The 11,410-nt window shown below is 45.4% G+C and overlaps 1 protein-coding gene across 4 annotated transcripts in view; it reads right to left on the minus strand.

Moving 5' to 3' along the window:
- Window positions 1-420: 420 nt before the first annotated feature.
- LOC112141051 (formin-binding protein 1) overlaps window positions 421-11,410 on the minus strand; it is a 20,184-nt gene continuing 9,194 nt past the window's right edge. The window contains exons 5-19 of one of the 4 annotated variants that reach the window (XR_002918313.2): window positions 10,774-10,836; window positions 10,588-10,683; window positions 10,460-10,474; window positions 10,258-10,386; window positions 8,358-8,504; window positions 7,568-7,744; window positions 5,655-5,846; window positions 5,494-5,517; window positions 5,307-5,416; window positions 4,281-4,413; window positions 4,055-4,200; window positions 3,838-3,974; window positions 3,530-3,688; window positions 1,030-1,156; window positions 421-896 (exon numbers count right to left, since the gene is read on the minus strand). Coding sequence is in view for 3 of the 4 variants with exons in the window: in XM_024264093.2 (XP_024119861.1) it covers window positions 1,128-1,156; window positions 3,530-3,688; window positions 3,838-3,974; window positions 4,055-4,200; window positions 4,281-4,413; window positions 5,307-5,416; window positions 5,494-5,517; window positions 5,655-5,846; window positions 7,568-7,744; window positions 8,358-8,504; window positions 10,258-10,386; window positions 10,460-10,474; window positions 10,588-10,683; window positions 10,774-10,836 (1,557 nt within the window). In the remaining variant the exon portion in view is untranslated. Of the gene's footprint in view, window positions 1,157-3,529; window positions 3,689-3,837; window positions 3,975-4,054; window positions 4,201-4,280; window positions 4,414-5,306; window positions 5,417-5,493; window positions 5,518-5,654; window positions 5,847-7,567; window positions 7,745-8,357; window positions 8,505-10,257; window positions 10,387-10,459; window positions 10,475-10,587; window positions 10,684-10,773; window positions 10,837-11,410 lie in introns of all 4 variants that reach the window. The other 3 variants (XM_036212983.1, XM_024264093.2, XM_024264094.2) reach the window with 3 other exon arrangements.

The following is an 11,410-nucleotide window of genomic DNA, read 5'->3' on the forward strand; positions in this document are numbered from 1 at the left end:
GCAAAAAAAAAAAAAAAAAAAAATCTTTGCAATTTAGTGTCCCATCCAGCAGATGGTGCCCTAGGCGGTTGCCTAGCTCACCTATGCGCAGGGCCGGTCCTGGGTGTACTGGGCACTGGGCAGGTTGTGGATTTGAGTCTGTGGAATCACAGTGCAGGACTTTCATACCAATACCAGCTGCACAAATTTCAACATCTGAAGATTAGATCTCAGAAACGGGTTCAGCTGTTTTAAAAACAGGTGCATTTACCCTCTCAGGAGTCCATGTGAAGAAGATGCACTAAACTCAGCCATTTAGACTCTATGGGCTCTTATCCCACAGAGCTAGAAAACTTTGACTTTTAGTCTGAACAGATCTGCTGGCCGCAGCAAGAACAGAACTTTGATACAGAAAAAAGAGTAAAATAAGAAGGTGACAACTGTGTTAAACTCAAAATGCACTTTATTTTAAAATAGAACATACAGCAGGTTAAAAAGCAGCTGATCAGTAGCCTCACTTCTCAGTAAAAAACCATAATAATAAAATGATCACTGTTAAATATGAAAAGAATCAAATAAAATCCACTTTTCACATTATGAATCATTAACATGACCTACAAGCAGGGACGGGGTTGGGGGCGGAGCCTACATTGGCCGGTTACTGTTTGGGCATAGCAGAGAGGGTTTGCGGGGGCGGGGCTACTCTTCAGTAGCTACGAGTTATATTTACAGTCGTCTCTAAAAGGCTTGAAGCGGCCTGCATCCACAGAGACGTCACGGCGTGCAGACCGGTGACTCCTCTGCAGCCGGGCACGCCAAAAACAAGCTTCCTCTTCTTCCTCTCCTCTCTAACTCCTGGGACCTTCACACCTCAGGAGGCTGCTCCGCCTCCTCCAGAGCCACTTCAGCAAACACTTCTTCACAAAAAGGGGCAAATGAAAGAATGATGCTTTTCAGATGAGGGTTTACGATTTGATCACAAGATTAATTTTCATGAAAACATTTAAAGGTCTGATCAGGTCAGATTTGAGGATTTTTTCCATCTACCACCTGACTGCTGGGAATAAGTGACAAGCTGTCAGCAGACTTCCTCTGAGCTCTCTGCATCCCTTCCTGTGTCCAGGCGTCCTCTCTGGTGGAATACTGTGCTAGACTAGCCGACTATTCTGCACAAAGCCTACAAGATAGACAGACAGACAGGTAGACAGACAGGTAGACATTAGAGCAGGAAGTGGTGGACCACCATGTTTCATCATCTCATCGGTGCAGGTGAACAGCAAAAGCTGATGCATGATGGGATACCTAGAAGCTCACAAGCCTCTTTCACTAACTTCTGGAACCTGTTCAGACTTGAAAAGAAGAACCGCAGAACAGTTCATGGTGCTGATGGCTCATCAGGATCAGATGAACTTCAAAATTGATCTGAGTTTCAGAGCAAACTCATCAACAGAAAGGTATTGTTTGTTTTCCTGGATCTAAACAACAACCTCCATGTGATGTCGGCGTCAACTCGGGCTGCCACAAACGATTATTTTAATAGTCGACTAATCTCCGATTATTTTTTCTGATTAGTCGACTAATCGGGTCATGGGCAAACTGGATGTAAAGCACAAATCTTAACCATCATTAACTTTAAACTAACTAAAATCTAGATATATAGCATTACCTGTGATAATGCTAGAGTGAATGCTGTAAGCTGAATATGACCGCTGAAGATTCTAGTGCTGATAGCTGAAGATGCTGAAATTGATAGCTAAAACGCTTAAATATTGGCTAAATGCAAAATTCACCAAAAAAATGAAAAAAAGCCTAAGTTAGAAAAAACAGCTGGTGTTCAACTGAATTATTAGCTAAACTCGCTAAACTAATCATACATTAGCCAAATTGGCTAGCATGTAGCTGAGATATTAGATGCACTCCAAATTAGCTTGAAAAACTGAAAGAAATCCTACACAGCTTTCATTTAGCTGAAGTATAAGCTAAATGTCAAATCAGCCAAAAGAAATTTAGCCAAAATAGCTAGCATGAAGTTAAAATACTAGCCAAGTTCCAAATTAGCCTAAAAGAAAATGTGATAAATGTCAAAATAATCCATAAATCTAGCAGAATACCATTATAACTTTCAACTTTTCTACTCTCTGACTCCATATAATATAAAGTAACGACTAATCGACTGTTATTTTAATAGTCGATTAGTCGTCAATTAGTCGACTAATCGTGGCAGCCCTAGCGTCAACCAAACTGCAGTCAACAGGACTGCCAGGAGTCACCTGTCCCACCTACCTGTCCGTCAGTCTTCACAGGTGATGCTGATCGAGTACTGTTTCTATTACAGGAAGTCCAACTTCATACATTTGGTTTCCAGACATTTCCTTTAGGGTAAAGACCTCTACACCCAACTGCAGTCCACACTTTGACCTGCTTTAGCTTACATCTAAAGCACCAAGTTTCTAGAGACAGACATCAGAAAGGACCTCTGATTTGGAATGATGGAAGTGTGCACACCACCCTCACGTCGGGACCTCTCCAGCACGAACGTCATCACAAACTAAGGCCCTGAAGAGGTACAGCCTTCATGCATCTCTCACAGCCTCACATTGAAGAAGGCACAGCAGGGGAGGTCTAGGAGACACCTCGGTTTGGTCAAACATCAGCAGAGAAGGCTGTGGTCATGTGACTAGGATGGAGCGCAACCATAAGATCCAGAAGAAGGACGTGAATCAATGCTGATCAGACAACGATGCTACATCAGTAGAAGCTGTTGTAATGGTCTCTGACGCCACGATGCGCTTGGTCAGCTACAGGTCTGACAGCTGCACTTCAAAGAGACTGTGTTCAGTTTTCACTAATACTACTGCTAACACCGTAAACCACGTGATATGACACAGAAAATAAAATAAACACATGTCAAAAAGGAGTTTTGCAAAACAAAAACATCAGACATACGGTACCAAATATCTTCCAGTTGTGGCCCGTCTCTAATTGACGCCGGTCTCCAAATAAACGCCGGGTCTAACACGTGTTCGTTACTGTTAGACACCAGTCTCTGATAGAGGCGGGGATCCTTTAAGATCCGCCCATCTTCCCCGGTCGTGCACAGTCGTGCAGACGCTGGCTGTCTGGGCTATTTGTGTTGTGATCCAGTGTAGCGATGGTCAAGAAACGCTCGTTCAATTCAGAAAATATATCCAATGCAGATTTACCTGACAAGTACAGGAGGCATGTTTCTGTTTTGACTCCACCTTCTACCCAGCTGACATCATCAAGAGTCAGCAGCATCCCATAATGCACAGCTGAAATGCCTGTATGTACAGATCAGGTAAAAAAAAAAAAAAAAACTGAACAGAGAAACGCCTCTTCTTTAGCAGTGCATGTCCCACAGCCATCAGGACAGCAATGCTCAAATTCAGCTGTTACCATGTGCTAACATTCACAGGTCAAAGGTCACAGAGGTCTGAGGTCACACCAATGTCATTTAGGTCAGCCACCGGTGAAGATGATATTTTTCAGGTCAAAACAAGTCTCAGAGGTCAGATGTAGGTCATGGCACCTTTAGCGCTGGTATCCAAGAAGACCTTGATGTAGGAGGTGGGAACATATCCCTCCTCTTCCAGGTTCCTCCGCACTCTGGTCCAACCGTCCCCTTTGTCCTCCTCCACCACAGAAAGTAGCTCCCCCTCCACCATCGACAGAGTGCCCTCATTCTGACCTGCAAGGAAACGAAGATCCAGAGAGTCAGACTCTCACAGAACCAACTGGATCAGAACCGCAGAGCCGGTGGACGGCGGTGCTTCTCCGCTCAGTCTCACGCCAGCTTCCAGGACAGCAGCAGAAATGGGTGAAAATGAGATCCTGTACCTTGAAAGGGGTACAGGGACTTGCAGGTGCCAATACTGGGTAAGGGTTCTTCATCATCAAAGTCATCATCAAATTCTGAGCTGCGAGACTTGAAGTGAAGCTCTGCGCTGTGGTCCTCGGTGTAACTCCCATCAGGACTATCGACAGACGCACAGGTGAGACACACAGGTGAGATCAGCGTGCACATGCGCAGCCTGCCAGCTGTCTGCCTCCGTACCTTTCTCTGCTAGCTGGGTTCCGATTGTCCAGCTGTTTCAAGCTGCTGCTGCCGGGGGTGGTTGCTTGAGAATTCAACCCACAGCCTGCACTCTGTCTTCTGCCGCTGTGGTCAGACATCCTGATGTCCACCTCAGACAGCCACACCTGCAGTAACACAACAACCACGTTCACAGAGCAGATCCACACACACACAGCCATCATCTGCACACGGTGGTGCTGCAGACCTGGTTCCTCTTCAGCTCCTCCTCCAGTTTCTGCAGATTCTGCTTCACCTCCTCCAGCCGAGGCTCCAGACTGCTAGCGTCTCCCATCTGAGGGCTCCGCTCATACACCTCCCTCATCTTCAACAGAGCGTCTCTGAAGCAGAAGACGACACCGGTCACAGCTGCTACAGAGCACGCAGGCAGACGCATGCAAAGAGCAGCACTGGAACAACTCCAGAGTCACTCCAGCAGGGGGCGGGGCTGCAAACAGCTCCGACCTACTTCCTGTGGCTCACCTGAATCATGTCTCAAATCTCGTGGATCGCAATTCAAATCTCGTGGGTCGCAACAAAATTTAATGGATTGCGACCATCATGGGTCGTGACTTTAAATCCCATGGGTCGTGACTACAAACTTAAGGGTTGCGGCCGAATCTCATGGGTCACGACGTAAATCTTGTGGTTTGAGGCAAAATCTTGTAGATTGGGACTCAAATCTCGTGGCTTACGAACAAATCTTGTGGGTCGTGACTTGAAATTTATGGGTCGCGACTAAAATCTCGTGGGTCACGACCAAATCTCATGGGTTGCAACTCAAATATTATAGGTCGAGACTCGATCTCTTGCGTGGCAAAAAATCTCGTGGATTATGAACATATCTCGTGGGTCGTGACTTTAATTCCGGGGGCCGCGACTACAAACTTAAGGGTCGCGGCCAAATCTCGTGGGTCAGCACTCAAATCTTGAGGGTCAGGACCCAAATCTTGAGGGTCAGGACCCAAATCTCATGGCTTAAGACCAAATCTCATGGGTTGCGACTCAAATATTATCGGTTGAGACTCATACTCAGGGGTGGCAAAAATTCTCATGGATTGCAACCATATCTTGTAGCTTGCAATCAAATCTCATGGGTCGCGACTTAGAATTTGTGGGTCGCGACTCAGAATTTGTGGGTCGCGAATCAAATCTTTTGGTTCGCGACTGAAATCTCATGGCCAAATCTGGTGAGCAGTATTATCAGGTGTGTTTCCATCCCTGTCACTGTCACCTCTGCTCTTTCTCCCTTTGGATCTCCTGGTTGATGTTGTTGATCCTGGTCTGCAGCTTCTTGCGCCGCTGCTCAGCAGGAAGGTGGCTGCAGTCTGCCGGGCTGGAACCCTAATGGCAGAACAACAACACCTGCTTACATCAGCTGTCTGTGAACACCAGGGCATTCTGACAGGAAAGATACTGACCAGTTTCAGTGACAGCTGTCCGACCAGGGGGGAACATGAAAGAAAAACATGTTCGAAATGATCCAAAAACATGAATTGTGTGTTTTTGTGTTCTTTGATTTAATGTAACTTTATGTAATGTCATTCCAGCTGATTCTGAATGTTGAAGATTTTGTGTTTACCCCTCTCTTAATGCTGCGGAGACACTGCTTCCTTGTTCTGGAGCCGGAGCTCATGAGGTCATTGAGCCGTTGTGTGATTGGCTCCCTGGAAGCCGGAGTTGGTGACTGGGGGCTGTTGGCCACACCCCCAGGTGAAGGCGATGTAGGAGGTGGAGGTGGAGGCTGGCGAGGGGAGGACAGGAGGGTCAACAGCTGCAAAGAGGACAAGGAAGAAGATGGCAGCATAAGCCAGTTCCAGCGAGTAATGTGTGAACATACACATGTGTGCATGCAGAGTGTGTGTGTGTGTGTGTGTGTGTGGTTTTTAATGTGTGGCAGACAAAAATAACAAAATCAAATCATCATAAAAACTGGAATTTCCTACATGAAATAATAAATATGGAGCCATACTGTAACTTTGTCAGCAGAATCCTCCCAACATCAGTCAGGTGTTGCATACGGACAACTGTCCCAACAAATCTGTATTTGGAGGAAAGACTCCTGCTTGTTTTTTTAAATGCAGATTTCTGTTTTCTTTGAAGTTAAAGGCTCTTCTTCTATTTTTTTACTGACTCTTTTCTGCAAAAAGAAACTTTCCAAACATATTTTATTTGTTCACTTTGGTAGTGTGGGAGTTCCAAATGAGTGATAATGTTTGTGTGTTTAACACTATAAAAAGTTACACCATCACTTTGGACGGGTCATTTTTACCCAGTAATGATAAACTCGATAAAAGTATTTGTCATAAAAATAGATCACAATTTGATGACACATGATAAGTTAGAGTAGTTTAGATTTATTTGGAACTGTGGTATATGTATGAAAATGAAAAAAAAATAGGAAGATCCTAAAAACATGCTTGAAAATCACTGAAAAATTAGGAATTTGAGTAGAAAAAATTTCTAAAAATAATACTGGAGATTTGGCCTCAAGTCCACCCATTCCTGGACATGTGAGACGTTCCCAAGAACCCATAGCACTCAGAAAAGAAGATAATGTCAACATTGCATTGGTGAAAGCACACCCGGCGATAGAGCTCTGGGGTTAAATGGTAACCAAACAGGGAAGCAGGAGGCAGACTCCGCCCACAGCCGAAATGAGAAAATCCTGTCAGAGGGGCGGGGCCTGAGAGCAGGACTTATCATTACTGGAGCTGCAGATCATGACTTCTGAAATGTCGTGGGACTTTCATGGTTTGCAATCACAACATTGAAGCGTAAAATATCTTCCAACTGTAGGGGGCAGCACACTATTGACCATATTTTCAAGAATTAAGCAAGTTTATTTTAATTTGTCATAAGAGGCAGGGTTACACTGCTCAGCACCATAAGCCACGCCCACACAGAGGGATTTTGGAAAAGAAGGCTTCAGATCAACAGGAAAAATGGCTTTTTAAGATATTTAGGATGTGGAAAATGTGGACGTGTTAAAAACTTCACAGTCATAATTAAAACCCAACTGGGAATGTTTAAAGAAAATTTAAAAAATTGTTGTAAGGGGACTTTAAGGTCATAGCACCTGAACCCTTTAACGCTTTAGCTGCAGCAGCTAACATTCTTTCAACAACTGTAAATCCTAAATCTGTAAAGCGCCGTGTAAAGCGGCGCAAAGACACTGATTCACATGAATCTCTTGAATGGTCAGAGTGCTACAGTAAATCACAGAGGTGTCGCTGTCGACATCCCCGCCGCTGAAGGGTTGAGAAAGCAGTAGCTGAATGTGAGACGTTTGATGAGGCCAGGATCCAGCATGCATCAGCACATCTCATGTGGTGGAGAGACTCCAGTACTTTTCCAAAATAAAACATCCTTCAGAATCCTTCAGATTGTGAATAAAGCAGTTATGCTTTCCTTCTGAGCAGCCTGGTGCTGTGTGACCCACGGGCCGGTGCTGTTCCAGTGCCCTGACAGCTGGCGGCCCCTGCTTTAGGGTACCTTGTTTTTTCGTAAGAAAGGCCACAGTTTCCTGCTGTGTCGTCGTCCTTCAGTCCGGTTGTCGAGGTAACTGGATTCAGAGATGCTCCGCCTCATGGAGGTGCTGTAGTCTTCAAACTCTACGTCTCCTGGAGGGTCAAAGCCAGATTTGTACACTTCCACGACCTGACGCGTGTCCTGCACACAGACGAAGCAGACTGTCACAACCTGCGCTGTCTTTGACATGCAAAAGCGCTTCATCAGACAGACAGACAGATATTGTGTCACGTGTGGGGCACTTTTGAGGACACGTCTGCTCCCGTCTTCCCCTGGACAGGCACTCCACCTCCGTGCTGCCAGATTTCCCTTCAGACAAAAGAGCTGCTCCCCTGCCAGCATGTCCCATTAAACGGAGCCCGTTCCATCATGGACGGAGCGTCTCTTAAACATTCAAATGATCAGCTCTGCTCTGAATTTGCTAGATCACAAGAGACAGGGTAGACTCCTGCCTGTGATGCATCCCTCATACGAGCAGATAATCATTGTCAGACTTCACAGTTTCCAGACAAGTGTGCACCAAAATCTGCTTCTCCATGATCGACTTTTTCTATTTTTTAAACACGCAGCTTTGGTCATGTCTCCTTTAAAGTTCTTAACACGACATTTTTGCTTAAATACCTCAGAAATGTGAATGGAGTTTCTCGTCTGAGTCTTTGTCCAACCCTGTAATCTGACTTTCACACAAACGTGCATACAGGTAAAAGGAAGCACACCAGCGTCTGAATGTGGAAGAGTGGAAGTGGAGCTTCACCTTCCGAGGCTGGATGCTTTCTGCAGCATCCACCATGGCATCAAGACAGCGACTGGTGACTGGAAGCACTTTCCTCTCAGCCTCCGCTGACAGGCGCATCGCTTCGCTGATTCTCTCAATCCTCCGCTCCTCCATGTCCTGAATGCGCTAAAACACACACGACACATTCAGTTAGCAGACGCTGTCAACCATAGAACACTTTTCAGAGCAGTGAAAAAATGTTACTGGGCATTTGTATCCCCCCATGGATCATAGAGAAGATAAAATGGGAAAACTGGATGTAGTCTGGTTTTCCAGATGCTGTAGAGGACAAAAGGTTCAGGTGGTTGAGCAGGTTAGTCAATGATCGAAGGGTCAGCAGTTTGAGCCCCGCTCCCCCCACTCAACCATTGGTGTATCCTTGAACAAGTCAAATCCCCTCCCTGACTCAAGTGTGGTTCCACTGGTGTGAAGGCGTGTGATGGTCAGATGTGATGGTCAGTGGGCGCGTACCGGCAGCCACGCCTCTGTCAGTCGGCCCTAGGTCAGCTGTGACTACATCAGTAGATCCCCATCACCAAGAGCAACAGAGACAACTGTTTAAACTGAGCAGTCCGGTACGGTCTGGTCCGGTTCGATCCAGTGTTTTGAGCGTTGTAAAATGAACCCATTAAACAGTTCCGACCCGTGCCTCTAGGGGCCCCCCATCAGCTGTAGGTCCATTGAAAAAGGAAACGAGACGCTTGTGGCGGAGCCATTGTAGCCACCCGCTGATTGGCACAAAGTGACGACGACATTAGAAAGCCTCAATATAGCGGCCATTTAAGCTAATGTCTGTAAACATTCAGGTTTTTACGTTTTCCTGTGTACTCTTTTAGTCATGAGTCTATATTGAAAATGCCTGCAAAACAACAGCAAGGCCTGGTCTGCTGTGGAACTGCAATCGTTCCTCGCCATCCACTATTATTATTACAATAGGGGATTAGGAAATATATTTTCTGTGAAGTAAAGCTGGTCAATAATGATGACCCTCAAGTATCTAGTGGGGTGTGGGATGACACAGACCAACACCAGGTTGATGGTGAAGTGCATAAAAGGGCTGAGGGAAGATCCTCCTCTAAAGGATGAAGATGTTTTCCTCTCATCCGACCAGAAATGACAATGGTTTTACAGTATCATTTGATGAAAGAGACAGGACGGTCATTGTTACTTCAGCTCTGAAGTAGTAAAAAAGACCATGAGATGGAGGAACGGAGCTCAGAGTCATGGTACAGCATGAAAGAGGACGGGGCCTAGGACATGTGGAGACTTCCTTCAGCAATTAAAGTAAATTGGGTCGCCATTTTCAGCAAATAGCTTTAGCATCATTAGCGACTACTTTCTGCTATCACTGTGAGATTGAGAGCTCCAGTGTTTATGTTTAATTTACTTTAACTTTTCAACCGTTAACATGATAATTCCTCTTCACAATCTGCTGGAATTATCATGTTAACGGTTGAAGTTATAGTTCACTTTCATCTTATCCCTTTGGGGTCTCCACAGCGTAACAGCACCCACTGTTTCACATCAGTGATTTGTTAGAGTTTTTACACCGGATGCCCTTCCTGACACAACCCTGTACTTGAGGGGCACAGGGACCCAGTTAGGCAGCAGAGTCAAGGGTCTTGTCTAAGGACCCAATCTGGGTGGTGATCAGTGGACAACCCTGGGAATCGAACCCAAGGCTCCTGCGTGTCAGCCCTTCACCTAGCCCACTGAGCCACCCAGCCACTGACAGTGGAAGTTACAGTATGTTATAGATTTTGTGTTTTGGTATTAAAGGGTTAAATGCATCATGTGTTTTTAGTTTGACTTGGTTAACATATGTTAAAAAGGTTTAAAATGACCGTATAGGAACTTCTTTAACATAGTGAAGAGTTACCTGGTATATAACTGGTACCAGTGTGTGGTAGTGCTGGTGCTGGTCCTGGTTGAACTGGTTCAGACTGGTCACGTAGTCTTTCCTGGACTCCTCAGCAGCTTGATGTTTCTGCTGGGCTGTTTGGCGAGCCTGAGAGCAGAGATGGAGCCGTCAGCTGCAGCTTTCCTCTGATGAGACGATGGGGATTCCTGAGTGAGCTTACCTTCAGGGAGCAGCGCTGAAACACAGAGACGGGGGCGGATTAACGCCGGGAAGCAGAGTTAACAATACAAAGAGGACGGATGTGTGTCTATCAGCTGATGCCTCAGACCTTTTGTGTGAGGCGCTCACCTTCTCGCCGTCCGTCTTGTTGTCCAGGTCGATTCTGTCTGAGACCAGCTGAGCTCTCTCCGCCTCTTTGCAGTCACGTTCAAAGCGGCGTTTACTCTGAGCATCAAGACAAAGACAACAGCATCGTTAAGGTGAGTTTATCCCTGGGGGAGTCACCTGTGGGCCTGAGGACAGGTGAATGCTTACAGACTCCAGCTGTTTCCAGGAGCTCTCGATGTGCTGCTGAGCACGTCGACCATCTTGGAAATGCTGCAAAACAAATAGGAAATGGTCCCATGAGTGACCTCATCCTCAGCGTTCGTGTGATCATAGCTGCTGGTTCTTTCATTCTTAAGAACTACAGTGGATCTCAGCCCCTAAAACGGGAGCATGGCTCATTATATCCCAGTTCATCTTTCAGTCTCAGACTTTTTCTGAGCAGTTTTGCAGAGTTTTTCTCTCTCTACAGCACACTGTTCTGTCCTGATTGGATGTTCATCTTTTCAATCAATGTCTACCAATGTCCAGTGTTACAAAAATCTGTTTTCTTTCTAAAATATTGTATTTATTTTCCTATTAAGGTTTAAACTTTGAGAGTTTTAAGAAGAAAGGAAGTGTAGAAAGTGCGTTGTGATCACATCTGTGATCCTGCTTCACAGATGTCACTACAGCAGAATATTCATGGAACCTATTCCCCACATTCAATGAGTGAACACTGTAGTCTTTTAAAAGTTGGAATGAAAAACCAGATAAATAAAAAATTATTTTTCTTTAAAGTCCTCCTCTGATGAAGATCCTGTTTTTGAGTTTGTAACATGTCTGTGTTTCATTTTTCTTCTGAAAG

This window comes from Oryzias melastigma, linkage group LG7, assembly GCF_002922805.2.
Source record: "Oryzias melastigma strain HK-1 linkage group LG7, ASM292280v2, whole genome shotgun sequence".
Taxonomy (NCBI): Eukaryota; Metazoa; Chordata; class Actinopteri; order Beloniformes; family Adrianichthyidae; genus Oryzias; species Oryzias melastigma.